Source organism: Mobula birostris, chromosome 3 (genome assembly GCF_030028105.1).
Source record: "Mobula birostris isolate sMobBir1 chromosome 3, sMobBir1.hap1, whole genome shotgun sequence".
NCBI lineage: Eukaryota > Metazoa > Chordata > Chondrichthyes > Myliobatiformes > Myliobatidae > Mobula > Mobula birostris.
The window spans coordinates 4,087,750-4,109,913 of record NC_092372.1 but is presented as its reverse complement, the minus strand read 5'-3'; the positions used below and the strand labels follow the sequence as shown (position 1 = coordinate 4,109,913).

At 44.1% G+C, this 22,164-nt stretch overlaps 1 protein-coding gene across 1 annotated transcript in view; it reads left to right on the top strand.

Moving 5' to 3' along the window:
- st8sia5 (ST8 alpha-N-acetyl-neuraminide alpha-2,8-sialyltransferase 5) overlaps positions 1–22,164 on the top strand; it is an 85,723-nt gene that overhangs the window by 7,703 nt on the left and 55,856 nt on the right. The window contains exon 2 of the mRNA XM_072252158.1: positions 15,367–15,459. Coding sequence (XP_072108259.1) covers positions 15,367–15,459 — 93 coding nt within the window. The remainder of the gene's footprint in view (positions 1–15,366; positions 15,460–22,164) is intronic.

Below are 22,164 nucleotides of genomic sequence, written 5' to 3'. Positions count from 1 at the left end.
GTGGAGGCATTAGAAATGATTTTTCAAGAATCACTAGATTCTGGGATGGTTCTGGAAGAATGGAAAAAATGGAAATGTTGTGGCGACCCACTTTCTACGCAGGCGAACCGGCTCACAAAATGGGAAGCGCGTTGACAGAGAGGCCAGCCCCAAAATGGCACTGGGCCTTCTTCTTCACCAGCAAGGGGAGAAAGCCCACGCGCGGGGAGAGACTTTTGTAATGCACCTCTGATGTCATTTCTGCCCGGAGAGGGTGGGAACGGAACTGCGTAAAAGCCGGTGCCGCCAAGTTTGAATAAACTAGTCTCGAGTGCAACTTACAGACTGCGTGTCGTTATTTCTAGCTCTGTGTGTAGCACATTGCTACAATGTCACTCTTCTCTTCAAGAAGGGAGAGAGGCAGAAGAAAGGAAACTATAGGCCAGTTGGTCTGACCTCATGGTTGGGAAAATGTTGGAGTCAATTATTAAGGACGAGTTCTCAGGGTAGTTGGTAAAATGGGTCATTGTCTGCATGGTTTCCTTAAGGGAAAATCGTGCCTGACAAATTCGTTGGAATTCTTTGAAGAATTAACAAGCAGTATAGACAAAGAATTGGTTGATGTTGCGTATTGGATTTTCCGAAGGCCTTTGACAAGGTGCCACACCTGAGGCTGCTTAACAAGCTATGAACCCATGGTATTACAGGAAAGACTCAAGCATGGATAAAGCAGTGGCTGATTGGCAGGAGGCAGAGTGGGAATAAAGGGAGCTTTTTCTGACTGGCTACCAATGTCTAGTGGTGTTCCACAGGGTCTGTGTTGGGACTGATTCTTTTTACGTTACATGTCAATGATTTGGATGATGGAGTTGATGGCTTTGTTGTAAAGTTTGCAGACAATATGAAGATAGGTAGTTTTGAAGAAGTAGAGAAGCTACAGAAGGACAGACATTAGGAGAATGGGCAAAGAAATGGCAGATGGAATACTGTGTCATGATATGTATGGTCATGCACTTTGGTAGAAGAAATGAAAGGATTGACTATTTTGTAAACAGAGAGAAAATACAAAAAACTGAGGTGCAAAGGGATTTGGGAGTCCTTGTGCAGAATCCATAAAGTTTAATTTGCAGGTTGAGTCTGTGGCGAGGAAGGCAAATGTAAAGTTGGCATTCATTTCAAGAGGACTAGAATATAAAAGCAAGGATGTAATGTTGAAACTTTATAAAGCACTGATGAGGCCTGACTTGGAGTATTGTGAACAGGCATGGGCTCCTTATCCAAGAAAAAATGTGCTGAAACTGGAGAGGATTCAAAGGAGGTTCACAAAAAAATGATTCCAGGATTGAATGGCTTGTCATATGAAGAGCGTTTGATAGCTCTGCTCCTGTATTCACTAGAATTCAGAAGGTTGAAGCGTGATCTCATTGAATCCTATCTAATGGAGAAAGGCCTCAATGGAGTGGATGTGGAGAGGATGTTTCCTCTGACGGGAGAGTCTAAGACCAGAGGGCACAGCCTCAGATTAAAGGGGGGGTCCCTTTAGAATGGAGACGAGGAGTAATTGTTTTTAGCCAAAGTGGTGTATCTGTGGAATTTGTTGCCACCTGCAGCTGTGGAGGTGAATTCTTGAAGCAGAGGTTGATAGATTTTCGATTGGTCAGGGCTTGAAGGAATACAGTGAGAAGACAGTAGATTGGGGCTGAGAGGAAAATTGGATCAGCCATAATGAAATGGTGGAGCAGACTTAACGGGCCAAGTGGCCTATTTGTGCTCCTATGTCTTATGGTATTATGGTCTTCTGGTCTTCTAAATCAAAGTTTTGAGTACAGGAGATGGGCTGTTATGTTGAAGTTGTATAAGACGTTGCTGAGGCCTAATTTGGAATATTGTGTGCAGTTTTGGTCATCTACCTACAGGAAAGATGTAGATATAGAGAGAATTTTCAAACATGTTGCCGGGTCTGGAGGACCTGAGTTATAAGGAAAGATTGAATAGGTTAGGATTTTATTCCTTAGAATGTAGAAGTTGAGGAGATTTGACAGAGGTATACAAAATTGTGAGGGGTATAGATAGGGTAAATGCAAACAGGCTTTTTCCACTGAGATTGGGCGGGACTACAACCTGAGGTCATGGGTTAAGGCTGAAAGGTGAAAAGTTTAAGAGGAGCCTGAGAGGAAACTTCTTTACTCAGAGGGTCGTGAGAGTGTGGAATGACAGGTTGAGCAAGATGGGGCTTTTCTCTTCGGATTGAAGGAGGATGAGAGATGACTTGATAGAGATGTACAAGATGATGAGAGAATAGATCGAGTGGATAGCCAGAGATTTTCCAGAGTGAAAATGGCTATTATGAGGGGGCATAAATTTAAGGTTTTTGGAGCAAAGTTTGGGGGGGGGGGATGAAACCTTAGTCAGACCACACTTGGAGTATTCCACTCCATTACAGGAAGGATGTTGAAGCTTTGGGGAGGGTGAAGAAGAGGTTTACCAGAATGCTGCCTAGTTTAGAGAGCAAGTGCTATAACAAGAAGTTGGACAGATTTGGGTTGTCTTCTCTGGAGTGGCTGAGGCTGAGGCTGAGGGGAGATCTGATAGAGGATTATAAGATTATGAGACGCCAACCATGAGGCTGTTACTAAAATGTGACTTATTAACTGCAGTGGGGCTATTAAGCAGAGCTGGTAAGGAAGTCTTCTTACAAAGCACTCGCTCTATGAGTAACCATGCTGGGCACGAATCTGAGGTAGAGGGTGGGCCTTTTTTCCACCATGCAAGACTGGATAGGTGGGCAGCCCAGAAATACATTTTAACGTCCAGTAGGGCAAAACCACTTGCTTCCTTGGGCTTTGACAAGTGTGTTTTAGTAATTCTAATGGCTTTATAATTCCAAATGAAGGGTATAATAATTGAATCCAATTGCTTAAAATATGACAGAGGAATAAAACATGGAATTGACTGGAAAAGATGAAGAAATCGTGCCAGTATAATTATCTTGATTGTGTTAACCCTCCCCACCAAAGAAATTGGAAGGGTTTTCCAAAAGTCAATATTGCGTTTAACCTGCTCAACTTTGTTTCGTCAATTCACTTGCAAAAGGTCATCTGGGTTTTTTGTAATAGTCACACCAAGATGGGAAAAATTATCATAAGTTATTTTAAAGGGAATGGACTGTAAATATGCTGTATTAATCACTGCAGTGACTGGCATTAGTTCACTCTTATCACAGTTAATAGAGAAACGTGAGAAACTACCAGAATTATTAATTAGAGTCAGAAGGGAGGGTATTGATGTTTGTGTGCTGGAGATATATAAAAGGACATCGTCAGCGTATAATGGAAGGTGATGTTTATGTCCATGCATATCAATGGGAGATATCAAAGGGTCCTGTCTGATGCTAACAGCCAGTGGCTCAATGATAACTGCAAACAAAAACGGAGAAGAGGGCAGCCTTGACCAGTCCCATGATGAATTGCAAAATGGGAGGAAATACTCTGATTAGTGATAATAGAAGCAGATGGGTGTGAATAAATTATCTCAATCCATTTAATAAAAGATGGTCCAAATCCAAATTTCTTAAATGCAAACATCATATAATGGCCATTCCACTTGGTCAAACGCACGTTGCGCTTCTAATGAAATGACTACAGCCTCTTCTGCATGTTTTGCATATAAAATATTTCAGTTAATAAGTCACATTTTAGTAACAGCTTCGTGATTGGCAGCACTATAAGACTTTGGAAGCAGATTCAACTACACATTAAGGCCCCAAAAACTTACATTGACATTCCGATTTGTGAAATTCATTCCTTTTTGCCTGGCCTGAATGATACTGTTTTTCCTACCTGGAAACAGAGAGGCATCTGTCGTGTAGGTGACCTTTCTATTAATGGAAACTTTGTCTCATTTGCACAGTTACAAGCAGTTTACAATATCTCTGCATCTAGTTTTTTTAGATATTTACAAATTCGAGATTATGTACCTAACTTCGAAGTTTTAGACAAACGTGAGTCCCTGGAGGCAATAAATAAATGTGATCCTGTTATTCGTAGTGTGGTATCCTGTTTTTATCAGATCCTACATAATGGAGCTCGGGTGAATACTGCAGGTCTTAAACAGGTATGGGTGGATGAATTGGATATAGAACTGACAGAGGAGGTCTGAGATGAGTGTTTAAAGAGTATACATGATTGTTCGGTCAACGCCAGACACAGACTTAAGTAAGTAAAGGCATCCGTTAGTCTTGCGAGACCATGGATCTGCGCCTGGAAAGTCTTCACTCTCCAGGACGCGGGCCTGGGCGAGGTTGTATGGAAGACCAGCAGTTGCCCATGCTGCAAGTCTCCCCTCTCCACGACACCAATGTTGTCCAAGGGAAGGGCATTAGGACTCACACAGCTTGGCACCAGTGTCGTCGCAGAGCAATGTGTGATTAAGTGCCTTGCTCAAGGACACAACACGTTCCCTCGGCTGGGGCTCGAACTCATGACCTTCAGGTCACTAGTCCAATGCCTTAATCAAGTGCCCACACAGACACAGACTTATACAGTTTAAAACAATACATAGACTCCATTATTCCAAAGAAAAGTTGCACAGTTTCGACCCTGATGTTTCACCAGTTTGTAATAGATGTAAATCTGTGAACAGTGACTTGTCACATTCATTCTGGTCATGTTGTAAGCTTTATGCATACCGGAAAAGTATTTTTCACTGTTTCTCTGAGGCTTTCGTAGTCATAGTCATAGTCATACTTTATTGATCCCAGGGGGAAATTGGTTAAAGGAAGCGGTGGGATCCAGACCTGCTCATAGCCATCCTTGGAGCAACAAGCTCCCTATCTTCAGCCAATATGTATGAAAAAATGGCTGTATTGTTTAGAATGGTGATTGCTGAGAAGTTAATCCTGCAAATGTGGAAAATGGACTCTGTGCCTGTGTACGATCTGTGGCTGAGAGAACTGGCAAATACTTTACATTTGGAGAGACTGAGACTATGTAATGAGGACAGAGGGGACATCTTTGAAAGGATATGGGGCCCTGTATTGGACTTTCTTACGGGGTGAGGACTGAGGTTTTCTGGTGAGGTGAACCTCTGCTGTGTATGTTTACTTTTGCCTTTATATTTTTCTCCCTTTTGCTGCTCAATATTTAATTTGATTTTGTTAAGGTTGTGGTTTTAGTGGATGTGCTTTTTTTTTGTTTGTAATAAAAAAGATAAAAAGGATATATTAAAAAAATTCTGAGACACATAGATAGTCAGAATCTTAGAAATGGCAAACAGCAGTGGGTCTGCTTTTAAAGTTAGGGAATGTTTAAAGGTGATGTGAGAGGCAAGGTTTTTACACAGAGAGTGGTAGGTGCCGAGAATGGGTTATTGGGGTAGCAGTGAAAACTGACACTTTAGTGCAATTTAAGAGTGTTTTAGACAGACAGATGGAGCTGAAGAGAATGTAGAGATAAGGGTGATACACAAGGGGAGGATATATAGTTTGAATTGGCATCAAGATCAAGTTCAAGTTTAGTGGCATCTGGGGGCACATATAAACGACCAAACCAATCAATGTTCCTGCAGATCCTGCGCGCACAAAGCATATCACAGCATATTGAACAAAATATTACCTAAATAAGTTAATAAAATAGTAAAAGTGAGTCCATAGGTTGTGGGAACAGTTCAGTGAAGTTGAGTGAAGTAATAACTGTTTCTGAACCTGGTGGTGTGAGTCCTGAGGCTCCTGTGCCTTCTTCCTGTTGGCAGCAGTGAGAAGAGAGCATGTTCTGGGTGGTGGGGGTCCCGGAGGATGGATGCTGCTTTCCTGCAACAATGCGTTGTGTAGATGTGCTCAATGGTGGGGAGGGCTTTAATCGTAATGAACTGGGCTGTATCCGCAATTTTTTGTAGGTTTTTTCATTCAAGGGCATTGGTGTTTCCATACCAGGCTGTAATGCAACCAGTCGGTGTACTCTCTACCACACATCTATAGAAGTTTTGGATTGCATGCCTGATCGGCACAAACTTCTCATAGATACGCTGCCGTGCTTTCTTCATAATTGCACTTACGTGCTGGATCCAGGACATACCTCCTGAAATGATAATGCCGAGGAATTTAAGGTTGCTGACTCTCTCCACGTCTGAACCCCTGAGGAGGACTGGCTCATGGACCTCCAATTTCCTCACCCTGGAGTCAGTAATCAGCTCTCTGGCCTTGCTGACAATGAGTGAGCGTTTGTTGTGGCACTGCAAGCCAATTCTGTGTGTGACCCCTCAGTGACAAAGGACAGCGTGAAGCAGATGACCTGTGCTGAGGCCGCAGACACACTGATATCTGAGCCTGTACACTGCTGCTCAGTCAGATGGCTCAGCTGTTTGCTTTGAAGATTCTATGGTTTAACAGAATAAATGGTGACACATCACTATTTCTGCTTCTTCAGAAATTCTGTAAATGTATAGGTTAACAAAATATAGTGTGGCTTCATCAATCTCCCAGGGATCTCCCAGTGGCCACACATTTTAATTCCACATCCCATTCCCATTCTGACATGTCTATCCACGGCCTCCTCTACTGTAAAGATGAAGCCACACTCAGGTTGGAGGAACAACACCTTATATTCCGTCTGGGTAGCCTCCAACCTGATGGCATGAACATCGACTTCTCTAACTTCCGCTAATGCCCCACCTTCCCCTCGTACCCCATCTGTTACTTATTTTTATGCACACATTCTTTCTCTCACTCTCCTTTTTCTCCCTCTGTCCCTCTGAATATACCCCTTGCCCATCCTCTGGGTCCCTGCCCCCCTTGTCTTTCTTCCCGGACCTCCTGTCCCATGATCCTCTCATATCCCTTTTGCCAATCACCTGTCCAGCTCTTGGCTCCATCCCTCCCCTTCCTGTCTTCTCCTATCATTTTGGATCTCCCCCTCCCCCTCCAACTTTCAAATCCCTTACTCACTCTTCCTTCAGTTAGTCCTGACGAAGGGTCTCGGCCCGAAACGTCGACTGCACCTCTTCCTACAGATGCTGCCTGGCCTGCTGCGTTCACCAGCAACTTTGATGTGTGTTACTCATCATGGCTGATCCAATTTTCCTCTCAGCCCCAATCTCCTGCCTTCTCCCCGTATCCCTTTATGCCTTCCCTGACCAGTCAGGAATCTAGCAACCTCTGCCTTAAATATACATAAAGACAACACCTCCACAGCTGCCTGTGGCAACAAATTCCACAGATTTACAGATTCACCACTCTGGCTGAAGAAATCACTCCTCATTTCCATTCTAAAGGGACAGCCCTCTATTCTGAGGCTCCGTCCTCTAGTCTTAGACTCTTCCATCAGAGGAAACAACCTCTCCACAACCACTCTAACAAGGCCTTTCACCATTTGATAGGTTTCAATGAAGTCACCCCGCATTCTTCTGAATTCCAGTGAACACAGGCCCAAAGCCATCAATTGCTTTTCATATGATAAGCTGTTCAATCCTGGAATCATTTTTGTGAACCTCATTTAAGCCCTCTCCAGTGTAAGCACAACCTTTCTAAGGGGCCCAAACCTGTTCACAATACTCCATGTGAGGCCTCACCAGTGCTTTATAAAGTTTCAACATTACATCCTTGCTTTTATACCCTAGTCCTCTTGAAATGAATGCTAACATTGCATTTCCCTCCTCGCCACAGACTCAACCAGCAAATTAACTTGTAGAGAATCCTGGTACAAGGACTCCCAAGTTCCTTTGCATCTCAGTTTTTTTGTATTTTCCCTCCATTTAGAAAATAGTCAACCCTTTAATTTCTTCTACCAAGGTGCATGACCATATGACCATACACTTCCCGACACTGTATTCCATCTACCATTTCCTTGCTTATTCTCCAAATCTGTCTGAGTCCTTCTGTATCTAGAACATAGAACATAGAATAGTACAGCACAGTACAGGCCCTTTGGCCCACAATGTTGTGCCGTCCCTCTAACCATATAATCCCCCCCACCTTAAATTCCTCCATATATCTGTAGCTGCTCTACTTCCTCAAAACTACCTGACCCTCCTCCTATCGCAAATGAAAATCTGCAGATGCTGGAAATCCGAGCAACACACACAATGCTGGAGGAGCTCAGCAAGCCAGGCAGCATCTAGGAAAAGAGTACAGCTGACATTTCAGGCCGAAACCCTTCGGCAGGACTGGAGAACAAAAAGTTGAGGAGTAGATTTAAAAGGTGGGGTGGGGGAGGGGAGAGACAAACACCAGGTGATAGGTGAAACCTGGAGGGGAGGGATGAAGTAAAAAGCTAGGAAGTTGATTGGTGAAAGAGACAGAAGGCCATGGAAGAAAGAAAAGGGAAGAGGAGCACCAGAGGGAGGTGATGGGCGGGCAAGGAGATAAAGTGAGAGAGGGAAAGGGGGATGGGAAATGGTGAAGGACTGAGGGAGTAGGGGTCAGCATTACTGGAAGTTAGAGAAGTCGATGTTCATGCCATCAGGTTGGAGGCTACCCAGATGGAATATAAGGTGTTGTTCCTCCAACCTAAGTGTGGCCTCATCACGACAGTGGAGGAGGCCATGGATGGACATGTCGGAATGGGAATGGGAAATGGAATTAAAATGGGTGGCCACTGGGAGATCTCACTTTTTCTGATGGACAGAGAGTAAGTGCTTGACAAAGTGGTCTATGTTGGGTCTCACTGATACACAGGAGGCCACACCAGGAGCACCGGACCCTGAATGGTAGTGAGGCCCTAAACAGTCCTTCCAGGTGAGGTGGCACTTCACCTGTCAGCCTGCTGGGGTCATATACTGTGTCCGGTGCTCCCGATGTGGCTTCATCAGTGAGACCGGTGAGGGGATCCAGGAGTGCCCCTGTTAACTGTTTGAAGTGAGACAGAGAGATTTATCATTGATGGCTTGTTTGGAAAGGAGAGAGAGACAGACTTATTTACCACCGATATGTTGCTTTTGAAAAGAGAGAGAACGAAGATTAACAATTGGACTGTCACTTTAAGGCATCGGAAGTAACTTTGGATTTCTACTGAGTTTGGAGTTGGAGACAGCACCGAGCAGCTCGGAAGTTGCTATGGTGACCAAAGGCAGATTGTTGATATTTCTTCAAGGACTTGTTGCCTGCTTGTGCACTCCTTTGCAGACAAAGGAGGGAGGGACTCTTTGACTGACAGGTGATGCTCAGCCTGGTGAAATAAATGAGAGGTCAGATGATACAGACCTCAGACACATGATCTGGACACTGAATGAGCATTGTTGTGCCCGCAGAGAAAGTGGGTTTTGGAGGATCGATTAGGCGGATCAATCCAAATTGCCATTCCACCGGTGAAGAAGGGGTTGACTGGTGGGGTGTTGCCTATGTGTCCACCCTTGCCGGGGTGATAGCTCCACCACAGGAAAACCGGTCCCCCGGTTAAAGTCACAGTCGGTGACTTGTAAAGGATTTCGGAGGACGACGAGAAGATCGACGGCGTCAGCTCACCTGAAGACTCAACTCACTCTCTCTCTCTCTCTCTCCATCACTACTCAACTAAATACCACGAACTGAACTGAACTGAACTGAACTTTACTCAACATCGTAAGACCATATCTTTTTACCCCTACTTAAAGAAGCTTAGTTTTTTCATACATATGTATTCCATACATATGTAATACATATTCCACACTTACTTTTATATATAATCATTGCTAACCTGTTTGATTTATCTACATTTATATTACTGTATTGCATAGTTACTAATAAATATTAGTAGATTATAGCACTATGAGACTCCAAAGTGGTTTCTATTTCTGCTGGTTCTTCATTCCCGTCACAGGGTACGTGACAGACCCGACATAGATTGGGAGACCCCTTCACCGACCACCTATGCTCTGTCTACCAGAAAAAGCAGGTTCTCCCACTCATTTTAAATCCATTTTCCATTCCCATTCCAATACGTTAATCCATGGCTTTCTCCACCGTCGTGATGAGGCCCCACTTCAGTTGGAGGAACGACACCTTATATTCCATTTGGGTAGCTTCCAACCTGATGGCATGAACGTCAATTTCTCAAACTTCCACTAATGACCCCCACCTCCTCTCTGCTTCAGCATTTCCCATCCCCATTTCCCTCTCTCACCTGATCTCCTTGCCCACCCATCACCTCCCTTTTCTTTCTTCCATGGCCTTCTGCCTCTTTCACTAATTTACTTCCCAGCTCTTTACTTCATCCCTCTCCCTTCAGGTTTCACCTGTCACCTTGTGTTTCTCTCTCCACTCCCCTCACTTTTTAAATTTACTCCTCAGCTTTCTTTCTCCAGTTCTGCTGAAGGGCTTTGACCTGAAACATCGGCTGTCCGCTCTTCCTATATGCTGCCTGGCCTGCTGGGTTCCTCCAGCATTTTGTGCGTGCTGCCTCTCCACCTATTTCCGTATCATCTGCAAACTTTGTAACAAAGCCATTAATTACATCATCCAAATCATTGAGGTAAAACATAAAAAGAGTTGGTTCCAACACAGCCCTAGGTGGAGCACCACCAGTCACTGGCAGCCAGCCAGAAAAGGCTTCCTTTATTCCCACTCTTTCCCTCCTGCCAGTCAGCACTAACGCATGATTATTTAAGTTACTGTCAGCTTCAATCAGTCTGGCCATTCTCCTCTCATTTCTTTCATTAACAAGCCATTTTTCACCCACAGAACTGGCACTCTGTGGATGTTTTTCGCTTTTCACACCATTCTCTGTAAACTCCCAGACTATTGTGTGTGAAAATCCCATAAGATCAGCTGTTTCTGAGATAGTCAGATCACCCCATATGGCACCAACAATCATTCCATGGTCAATGTCACTTAGATCACACTTCTTCCCCGGTTGGATGCTCGGCCTGAACAACACCTGAGCCTCTTGACCATGTCTGCATGCTTTTATGCGTTGAATTGCTGCCACACGATTGGCTGATTAGATCATTGCAAGAACGACAGGTGTGCCCAATAAAGTATCCACTGAATAGACAAGAGCACAGATTGTACACTGTTGTTTGACCCTTGGTGAAACGGGGCTGAAGGTTTGCTCGAACATTTAAGGACGTGCACACACAAAAGGTAGGTCAGTCAGCATCTATGAAGAGAAATAAATGGTTGACGTTTTGGGCAAAAACCCTTCACCAGGATATCAAAAGGTGTACAGAAGTGTCATAGATACACACAACACAGAAACAGGCCAGTGATCCAAACCTACAGCACACAGAGAGATAGCAGGCAACTGCAGGAACCATAAAGTTGTGGTGGTAGGGGATTTTAATTTTCCACATATTGATTAGGACTCCCATACTGTTAGGGGTCTAGACGGGTTAGAGTTTGTAAAATATGTTCAGGAAAGTTTTCTAAATCAATATATAGAGGAACCAACTAGAGGAGATGCAATATTAGATCTCCTATTAGGAAACGAGTTAGGACAAGTGACGGAAGTGTGTGTAGGGGAGCACTTTGGTTCCAGTGATCATAACACCTTTAGTTTCAACTTGATCATGGATAAAGATAGATCTGGTCCTAGGGTTGAGGTTCTAAACTGGAAGAAGGCCAAATTTGAAGAAATGAGAAAGGATCTAAGAAGTGTGGATTGGGACAGGTTGTTCTCTGGCAAAGATGTGATCGGTAAGTGGGAAGCCTTCAAAGGAGAAATTTTGAGAGTGCAGAGCTTGTCAGGATTAAAAGCAAAGTGAATAGGAATAAGGAACCTTGGTTCTCAAGGGATATTGCAACTCTGAAAAAGAAGACATATATAGGAAACGGAGTAACTAAGGTGCTTGAGGAGTATAAAAAGTGCAAGAAAATACTTAAGAAGGAAATCAGGAGGGCTAAAAGAAGACATGAGGTTGCCTTGGCAGTCAAAGTGAAGGATAATCCAAAGAGCTTTTACAGGTATATTAAGAGTAAAGGGATTGGAGAACACACAAACAGGCCAGTGATCCAATCCCACAGCACAGAAACAGGCCAGTGCTCCAATCTCACAGCACAGAAACAGGCCAGTGCTCCAATCCCACAGCACAGAAACAGGCCAGTGATCCAATCCCAGAACACAGAAACAGGCCAGTGATCCAATCCCAGAGCACAGCTACATGGTGGGCATCTTCTGGATAAAACCATAAGATATAGGAGCAGAATTAGGCCATTCAGCCCATCATGTCTGCTCCATCATTCCATCATGGCTGATTCCGGATCCCACTCAACCCCATACACCTGCCTTCTCGCCATAGCCTTTGATGCCCCGGTCGATCAGGAAATGATCAACTTCTGCCTTAAATAAACCCACAGACTTGGCCTCCACCGCGGTATGTGGCAGAGCATTCCACAGATTTGCTACTCGCCGGCTAAAAAAATTGGACTCTTATGTTCTGAATATTTATTGCTCATTTATTTAATTATATTATTATTTCTTTCTTTTTGTATTTGCACAGTTTGTTGTCTCTTGCACACTGGTCGAATGCCCAAGTCGGTGCGGTCTTTCATTGATTCTGTTATGGTTATTTTCCTATTTCGGGATTTATTGAGCATGCCTGCAAGAAAATGAATCTCAAGGTTGTATATGGTGACATATATGTATTTTGATAATATATTTGCTTTGAACTTTGAACTTTAAATTAAATAGTTGGATCCGACAGTCCCTCCATGACATTCACCTGTCCTTTCTGGAAATTGCAGCTGGCAAAGCATTTGAGCCCACAGAACGGACGTGCCATTAAGTTTGGATCCAACTGACACAGAGAGAGATTACTGCATCTATAGACGTGTAATTCACTGGCAGGCTCTACACTTCGCATGGCCTTGGAGTGCAGTTGTATAAGCAGGGTCCAGTTACTCTGGCAATCCTATCCTTCCGGACCAAGCTTTAAATAACATCCAACTGGACCACTTAGACTTGTTGAGGAGAATTTAATAGACTCAATGGAATATAATCCTCCTATTACAAACAAGTGCAGCTGCAAAACCGATTGAAATATTACTGTCACATACACTGTTTATGGAGTATTGTGAGCAGTTTGGGGCCATTTATCTAAGAAAAGATATGCTGACGTTGGAGAGGGTCCAGAGGAGGTTTACAAGAATGATCCTGAAGAAAGGGTTAATGTATGAGACGCATTTGATGATTCTGGGCCTGTACACGCTGGAATTTAGAAGAAGAGTGGGGGGTGGGTTTCGCATTGAAGCCTATTGAATATTGAAAGTCCTCAATAGAGTGGATGTGGAGAGGATGTTTCCTGCAGTGGGGGAGTCTAGGACCAGAGGGCACAGCCTCAGAAAAGAGGGACGTCCATTTAGAACGGAGATGAGGAGGAATTTCTTTAGCCAGAGTTTGGTGAATCTGTGGAATTCATTGCCGCAGACAGCTGTGGAGGCCAAATCATTCAGTATATTTAAAGTGGAGGTTGATTAGTGTTTAGTTAGTCAGGGCATCGAAGGTAATGGGTAGAAGGCAGGAATGGAGAATGGAGCTGAGGGATAATAAATGGCATGATGGAACGGCAGAGCAGACTCAATGAGCCAAACGGCCTAATTCTGCTTCTGTGGCTTATGGTCATTATTCCTTTTCATACATGCTGCCTAACCTGCTGAGTTCCTCCTGCATTTTGTCTGTGTGTTACTCAAGGTATCTGTGCCATACAGAAGATGGCAGCCCAGCTGACAGGTTGTCATTGAACAACCATTCCCTCTGCCACAGTGCTCTGTGCTCCCCAGAATAGGTACTCAGCTTCATTTACTACATCACCGAGACCATTAAGCTATAAGACATAGGAGCAGAATTTGGCCATTCGGTCCATCGAGTCTGCTCTACAATTGGGCGGCATGGTAGCATAGTGGTTTGCACAATGTTTTACCGTACAGGTGACCGGGGTTCAATTCCTGTCACTGCCTGTAAAGGGTTTGTACATTCTCCCCGTGACTGCCTGAATTTCCTCCGGGTGACCCAGTTTCCTCCCACAGTCCAAAGACGTGCTAGTTAGTTGTAAATTGTTAATTGTTCATTGTAAATTGTCCTGTGATTAGGCTGAGATTAAATTGGGAGATTCCTAGAAGATGTGGCTCAAAAGGCCAGAAGGGCCTATTCTGCACTGTATCTCAATAAATAAATACATAAATAAATTCCAACATGGATGATTTATTAACCCTCTCAACTCCATTCTCCTGCCTTACTTAGTCCAAGCATTGAGAATCTTGTCTTGCATCCTGTTTAATCAGGTCAAACTATTGTACACTGCGTTCAGATCGAAAATAAATACAGTCCCTTCGGTCCACAATGTTGTGTCGATCTTATAACCAATCGAACTCTTCCCTCCATCCATTTTCCACCCTCCTCCTGTCCCTCCCCCTTCCTACTTCCCTTTCCATCTTTCTCCCTCCCTCTTCCTCTTCCACCCCCCTTCCCCTTCCCTCCCTCCTCTTCCATCCTCCTCCTGCCCTCCCCTTTCCCCTTCCACAATCCACTTCCTCCTCCTGTTCCTCCTACCCCCTCATCCTTCCTTCCCATTTCCGCCTTCCTCCTTCCTGTTCCCCTTCCGCCCACTTCTCCTCCTTCCTCCCTCTTCCCCTTCCACCTTCTTCCTTCCTTCCTCCCCACCCCTTCATCCTCCCCCCAACTCCCCCTTCACCTTCCTCCCCTTTCCCACAATCTTCCTCCCCTCCCCTTCCCCATTCTCCCTCCCCTCTCTCCCCCCCTTCCCCCTCCCCTTTTTCTCTCCACCTCCCCTTCTCAATTCTACCTCCTCCTCCCCTTCCTCTCACTCCCTTCCTTTCCCTTCCCCCCCTACACCCTCCTCCTCCCCCTTCCTCCCTCTCCTTCCTCCTTCGTTGCCCAACTTTGCCTCGCACTCGCACGCTTCGACCTTCCACAATTAGTGTTTGGGTGCTTTTGATTTGCTCTGCAGCTGGTTCAGCTCGATTGTGGTCCAAACGTTCAAGTCAGCTTCACCTTTGCTTGCCTCTTCATTGTTTGCAATGATTGTTTACCACAATTTTCAACAGAAAAAGTGTTATGAAGTATTCAGTTGAATTCCTTGTTTTGTTAACTCCCAGTAGGTAGGCCCTCATCTGCTCTTAAAGCAGAAGAGGTAATTTCAAAGGCGGTGAGGGGCAAGTTTTGTCACACACAGAGTGGAGGGTGTCTGGTATGCGTTGCTGGGGTGGTGGTAGAGGCAGATACATCAGGGACTTTTAAGAGATGTTTAGGTAGGCACAAGGATGTGAGGAAAATGGAGGGATATGGGTATTGTGTAGGCAATAGGGATTAATTTATGTATTTAACTGGCTTGGAACAACACTGTGAGCTGTAGGCCCTGTTCTTGTGCTGTATTTTTCGATGTTCTATATTTCTGAGGAAGTGGGTAATGCTGCCGGTGTTGGGGGAGTTGGTTTATTGAAATGAATGTTGTTCTTTGCCGCAGGTACTTCGAGCTGCAGGAAGGCCATTTCGAGTACAACTCATCTACGTGCAGGAAACTGCGGAACGACATCATGGAGGTGAAGGTACTCTCCATGTGAGTCATTGTGAATTCAGGCCCAGGGACCCATGCCGTCATTAAAAGTTAAACTATGGTTTAAAAAGCTGTGTGAGAACTATGGCAAAAGTGACCAAATGCAGAAAGATGTCTCAGGAATGGATGAAAAGTGAGAGATTAAAGAAGCTGAAAGAAAGCTAATGAAGAAGTGATGTGCTACCATTGGAGAGTCACAGAAACGGGCCATTCAGCCCATCTAGTTCATGCTGAACTATTGATCTGCCTAGTACCATTGATCTGCACCCGGACCATACCCCTCCCATCCATGTACCTATCCAAATTTCTCATAAATGTTCAGATTGAACTCACACCTATCACTTGCACTGACACCTCTTTCCACACTCTCACCACCCTCTGAGTGAAGAAGTTGCTCTCATGTTCCGCTGAAAGATTTTGCCTTTCACTCTTAACCCATGACCTCTAGTTGTAGTCTCATCCAACTTCAGTGGAAAAATCCTGCTTGCATTTACCTCTTTCAAATCTTCCCTCATTCTCATATGATCCAGGGAATAAAATCTTAACCTATTCAATCTTTCCTATAACTCAGGTTCTCCAGTCCTGACAACATCCTTGTAGATTTTTTTCTGTACTCTTTCAATCTTATTTACATCTTCCCTGCAGGTAGGTAACCATAACTGCACTTAGTTCTCCAAATATGGCCTCACCAACGTCTTATAAAACTTCTGCATAACATCCCAACTCCTGTACTCAGTACTTTGATTTATTAAGGCCAATGTGCTAAAAGTTTTCTTTATGACCCTGTCTACCTGGGATGCCAATTTCAAGGAATTATGCCTAATTATGCTAATAGGTTCTATGATCTAAAGATTACCAGAGAGTAGTACTAGATGGTTGCCCCTCTGTTTGGAAGCCTGTGACTAGCACACCAGACTGGATATCCATATAAGACCATAAGACACAGGAGCAGAATTAGGCCATTTGGCCCATCGAGCCTGCTATGCTATTCAATCATGGCTGATCCTTTTTTATCCTTCTCCTCAGCTCCACACCCCAGCTTTCTCCCCATAACCTTTGATGCATGTCCAATCAAGAACCTATTAAGCTCTGTCTTAAATACACCCAACGACCTGGCCTCCACAGCTGCCTGTGGTAATAACTTCCACAAATTCACCACCCTCTGACTAAAGAAATTTTTCTGCATCTCTGTTTTAAATGGACGCCCCTCTATCCCGAGGCTGTGCCCTCTTGTCTGAGACTCCTGTAATACCACAGGCTCTTAACTTGGTAAGCAGCATCCTGTACAACATCTTGTCAAAGGCCTTCCAAAAGGCCAAATATACAAACTTTCCACATCTATCGTAAGAACATAAGAAACAGGAGCAGGAGTAGGCCATCTGACCCATCAAGCCTGCCCCGCCATTCAATAAGATCATGACTGATCTGTCCGTAAACTCAGCTCCATCTACCTGCCTTTTCCCCATAACCCTTAATTCCCTTACTAAGTAAAAACTTATCTAACTGTTTCTTAAATATATTTAGTGAAGAAGCCTCAACTGCTTCCCAGGGCAGAGAATTCCACAGATTCACCACTCTCTGGGAAAAACAGTTTCTCCTCATCTCCATCCTAAATCTTCTCCCCTAAATCTTGAGCCAATGTCCCCTAGTTCTAGTCTCACCTACCAATGGAAACAACTTTCCTACTTCTATCTTATCTATCTCTTTCAAAATTTTATAAGATCCCCTCTCATTCTTCTGAACTCCAGAGGGTATAGTCCCAGGCGACTCAATCTCTCCTCATAGGTTAACCCTTTCATTCCTGGAATCAACTTGGTGAACCTCCTCTGCACTGCCTCCAAAGCCAGTATATCCTTCCTCAAGTATAGAGACCAGAACTGCACACAGTACTTCAGGTGCAGCCTCACCAGTACCCTGTACAGTTGCAGCATGACCTCCCTGCTCTTAAATTCAATCCCTCTAGCTATGAAGGTCAAAATTCCGTTTGCCTTCTTAATAACCTGTTGTACCTGCAAGCCAACGTTTTGCAATTCATGAGCAAGCACTCTCAAGTCCCTCTGCACAACAGCATGCTGCAATCTTTCACCATTTAAATAATAATCTGCTCTTCTATTATTCTTTCCAAAGTGGAATATCTCGCATTTACCAGCGTTGTATTCCATCTGCCAGACCTTGGCCCACTCACTTAACCTATCTGTATCCCTCTGCAGACTCTCCACATCCTCTGTACAATTTGTTTTTCCACTCAGTTTAGTGTCATCAGCAAATTTTGCTACGCTACACTCAGCCCCCTCTCCCAAATCATCAATGTAAGTGGTAAACAGCTGTGGGCCCAGCACCGACCCCTGCAGCACCCCACTTTCCACCGACTGCCAACCGGAGAAACACCCATTTATAGCAACTCTCTGCTTTCTATCGGTTAACCAATCCGCTATCCATGCCAATACACTTCCTCTGACTCCATGCATCCGTATCTTATTTATAAGTCTCTTGTGCGGCACCTTATCGAACATCTTCTGGAAATCCAAGTATACGACATCCACCTGTTCCCCTCTATCCACTGCACTCATTATGTCCTCAAAGAGCTCCAGTAAGTTTGTCAAACAGGACCTACCCTTTCTGAATCCATGCTGCATCTGTCTAATGGAACCACTCCTTTCTAAATGTTTTGCTATTTCTTCCTTAATGACAGCTTCATGCATTTTCCCGACTACAGATGTTAAGCTAACTGGCCTCTAGTTGCCCGTCTTTTGCCTATATCCTTTTTTAAAAAGTAGTGTGACATTTGCTGTCTTCCAATCCGCCGGTACCTGCCCAGAGTCTAGAGGGTTTTGATAAATGATTACCAACGCGTCTACTATAACCTCCGCCAATTCCTTCAGCACCCTGGGATGCATCCCATCAGGACCAGGGGACTTATCTACCTTCAGGCCCTCGAGTTTGCTCATCACTATCTCTTCAGTGACAGTGATTTTATCGAGGTCCTCATCTCCCATTTCGTCCATAACATCCTTCTTTGGCACATTAGACGTGTCCTCCACTGTGAAAACTGACTCAAAATAGTTGTTCAATGCCTCAGCCATTTCCTTATCACCCAATATCAATTTCCCCTTCTCGTCTTCCAGGGGACTTACATTGACTTTAGTCACCTTCTTCCGCTTTATATAAAAACTTTTGCTATCTGTTTTTATATTTTGTGCTAATTTACTTTCATATTCTATCTTCCCTTTCCTTATTTCTTGTTTAGTTGTTCTTTGTTGCTTTTTAAAGTTTTCCCAATCGTCCAGTCTCCCACTACTCTTTGCAACTTAGTACACATGAGCTTTGAATTTGATACAATCTTTTATTTCCTTAGTTATCCAAGGCCTTTCAACATTCAAAAGGTTTCAGTGAGATTCCCCCCCTCATCCTTCTAAATTCCAGTGAGTACAGACCCAGAGCCATCAGATGTTCCACATATGATAACCCTTTCATTCCCGGAATCATCGTTGTGAAAATCCTCTGAACACTCTCCAACGCCAGCACATCTTTTCTAAGATGAGGGGCCCAAAACTGTTCACAATACTCAAGGCAAGGCCTCACCAGTGCCTTATAAAGCCTCAGCATCACATCCCTGCTCTTGTATTCTAGACCTCTTGAAATGAATGCTAACATTGCATTTGCCTTCCTCACTACCGACTCTACCTTTAGGATGTTCTGCACAAGGATTCTCAAGTCCCTTTGCATCTCAGATTTTTGGATTTTCTCCCCATTTAGAAAATAGTCTGCACATTTATTTCTACTACCAAAGTGCATGACCATGCATTTTCCAACATTATATTTCATTTGCCACTTTCTTGCCCATTCTCCTAATCTGTCTAAGTCCTTCTACAGCCTTCCTGCTTCCTCAACACTACCTGCCCCTCTACCAATCTTTGTATCATCTGCAAACTTGGCAACAACGCTATCTATTCTATCATCTAAATCATCGATATACAGCATAAAAAGAAGTGGTCCCAACACCGACCTCTGTGGAACACCACTGGTCACTGGCAGCCAATCAGAAAGGGATCCTTTTATTCCCACTCTCTGTCTCCTACCGATCAGCCAATGCTCTAACCATGTCAGTAACTTTCCTGTAATACCATGGGCTCTGAACTTGGTAAGCAGCCTCATATGTGGCGCCTTGTCAAAGGCCTTCTGAAAGTCCAAATACACAACATCCACTGCATCCTCTTTATCTATCCTACTTGTAATCTCTTCAAAGAATTCCAACAGGTTCATCAGGCAGGATTTTCCCTTAAGGAAACCATGCTGACTTTGTCCTATCTTGTCCTGTGTCACCAAATACACTGTAACCTCATCCTTAACAATTGATTCCAACATCTTCCCAACCACTGAGGTCAGGCTAACTGGTGTATAATTTCTTTTCTTCTGTCTTCCTCCTTTCTTAAAGAGTTGGGTGATATAAGCTGACAAGGAGCAAACAGATACCTTAAAGTGGATGGGTGATAGCAACATAGTATCATTTAGCGGAAATAATTTCTTTAGCCGGAGGGTGGTGGATCTGTGGAATTTATTGCCACAGATGGCTGTGGAGCCAAGTCATTGCGTATATTTAAAGCGGATGTTGGTAGGTTCTTGATTAGTCAGGGCGTGAAAGGTTATGGGGAGAAGGCAGCGGAATGGGGTTGAGAGAGACATTAAATCAGCCATGATGGAATGAGGTTGAGAGGGAACAAACAATTAGAATGCCATGGGACTACGGAATGGGTGGCGGAGCGGAGCAATTATCGAAGCAGACATTGAAATGCTTGTCCAGTTAAGGGTGGAAACTTACTGAGTGCAAGATGCAAACATCTAGTGTACTCAAAATGGTTGGTAAATTAATAGCCCCTACACGACTTTAATTAAAGATAAAGGTTAGTTTTGTTAATCACATATACATCAAAACATGGAGTGAGAGGCATCAATGACTAACACAGTCCGAGGATGTGCTGGGGGCAGCCTGCAAGAGTCACCATTCTTCTCGTGCCAACATAGCATGCCCACATTTGAGTAATCCATATGTCTCTGGAATGTGGGAGGAAACCGTAGCGCCCAGAGGAAATCCACATGGTTACAGGGAGAAAGTACAAACTCCTTACAGACAACAGTGGGAATTGAGTTCTGATCTTCTGATTGCTGGTGTTGTAAAGCACTTTCTTTACGACTGCGATACCATGCTGCCTTTAGAGACCAGAGCAATATCAGTCCCTTTCTCTGACCTCAGAATCAGGTTTCATGTCACTGGCATATGTCGTGAAATTTGCTTTTTTGTGGCAGTAGTATATTCAATTGCATAATTATAAAATCTATAAATTACTATATATAATTAATTAATCAAGTAGTTCAAAATCACAGGGGAAAGATAGTGAAGTAGCCTTCATGGGTTCAATGTCCATTTAGAAATCTGATGGTGGAGGGGAAGAGGCTGCTCCTGAAACATTGAATGTGTATCTTCAAGTTTCTGTTGCTCTTCCTTGATGAGAAGACGGCATGCCCTGGGTGATGGGGGTCCTTAATGATGGGTGCCACTTTTTTGGAGCATCACTTTTTGAAGATGTCCTCGATGCTGGGGAGGCTGGTGCCCTTGATGGAGCCGGCTGAGTTTACAACTTTCTGCAGTTTATTTCATTCCGGTGCAGTGGCCTCTCCATCCCAGACTGTGATGCAACCAGTTAGAATGCTCTCCACGGCACATCTGTAACATACCATTTCTCCTCAAACTCCTGATGGTATATGAGACTGTAAGACACAGGAGCAGAATGAGGCCATTCAGCCCATTGTCTGCTCACCCATTCCATCATGGCCGAATCCCATTCAACCCCATACATCTGCCTTCTCACCATAACCTTTGATGTCCTGACCGATCAGGAAACTATCCATTTTGCCTTTAAGTACACCCATGGCCTTGGACTCCATAGCTGTCTGTGGCAGAGCATTCCACAGATTTACTACTCACTCGCTAAAAGAATTCCTCCTCACCTCTGTTCTAGAGGGTCACCCCTCAATTCTGAGGCTGTGCCCTCTAGTTTCGGACACCCCTACTACAGGAAGCATCCTCTGCACATCCACCTTATCAAGTACTTTCAACATGCGATAGGTTTCACTGAGATCCCCACGCATTCTTCTAAATTCCAGTGAGTACAGACCCAAAGCTCCCAAATGCTCCTCATATGTTAACCCCTTCATTCCTGGAATTATCCTTGTGAACTTCCCCTGGACTCTCTCCAATGACAATACGTTACATCCTTTCTAAGATATGGGGCCCAAAGTGTAGCCTGACCGGTGACTTATAAAGCCTCAGAATTATCTCTTTTTTAATATTCTATTCTCCTTAAATTGAATACCAACATTTGCCTTCTTTACTACAGACTCAACCTGTGAATTAACCTACTGGGAGTCTTCCATGAGGACTCCTCCGGTCCCTCTGCACTTCTGATGTTTGAACCTTCACCCCACTTAGTAGTCTGCACTATTGTTCCTTTTACCAAAATGCATTGCCATATATTTCCCAACACTGTACTCCATCTGCCACTTTTCTGCCCGTTCTTCCAATTTGTCAAAGCGATCACATTGCTCCCTCAGTACTACCAACCTCTCTACCTATCTTTGCATCATCTGCAAACTTTGCCATGATCTAATTCATTGACAAACAATGTGCGAAGTAACTGTCCCAATACTGAC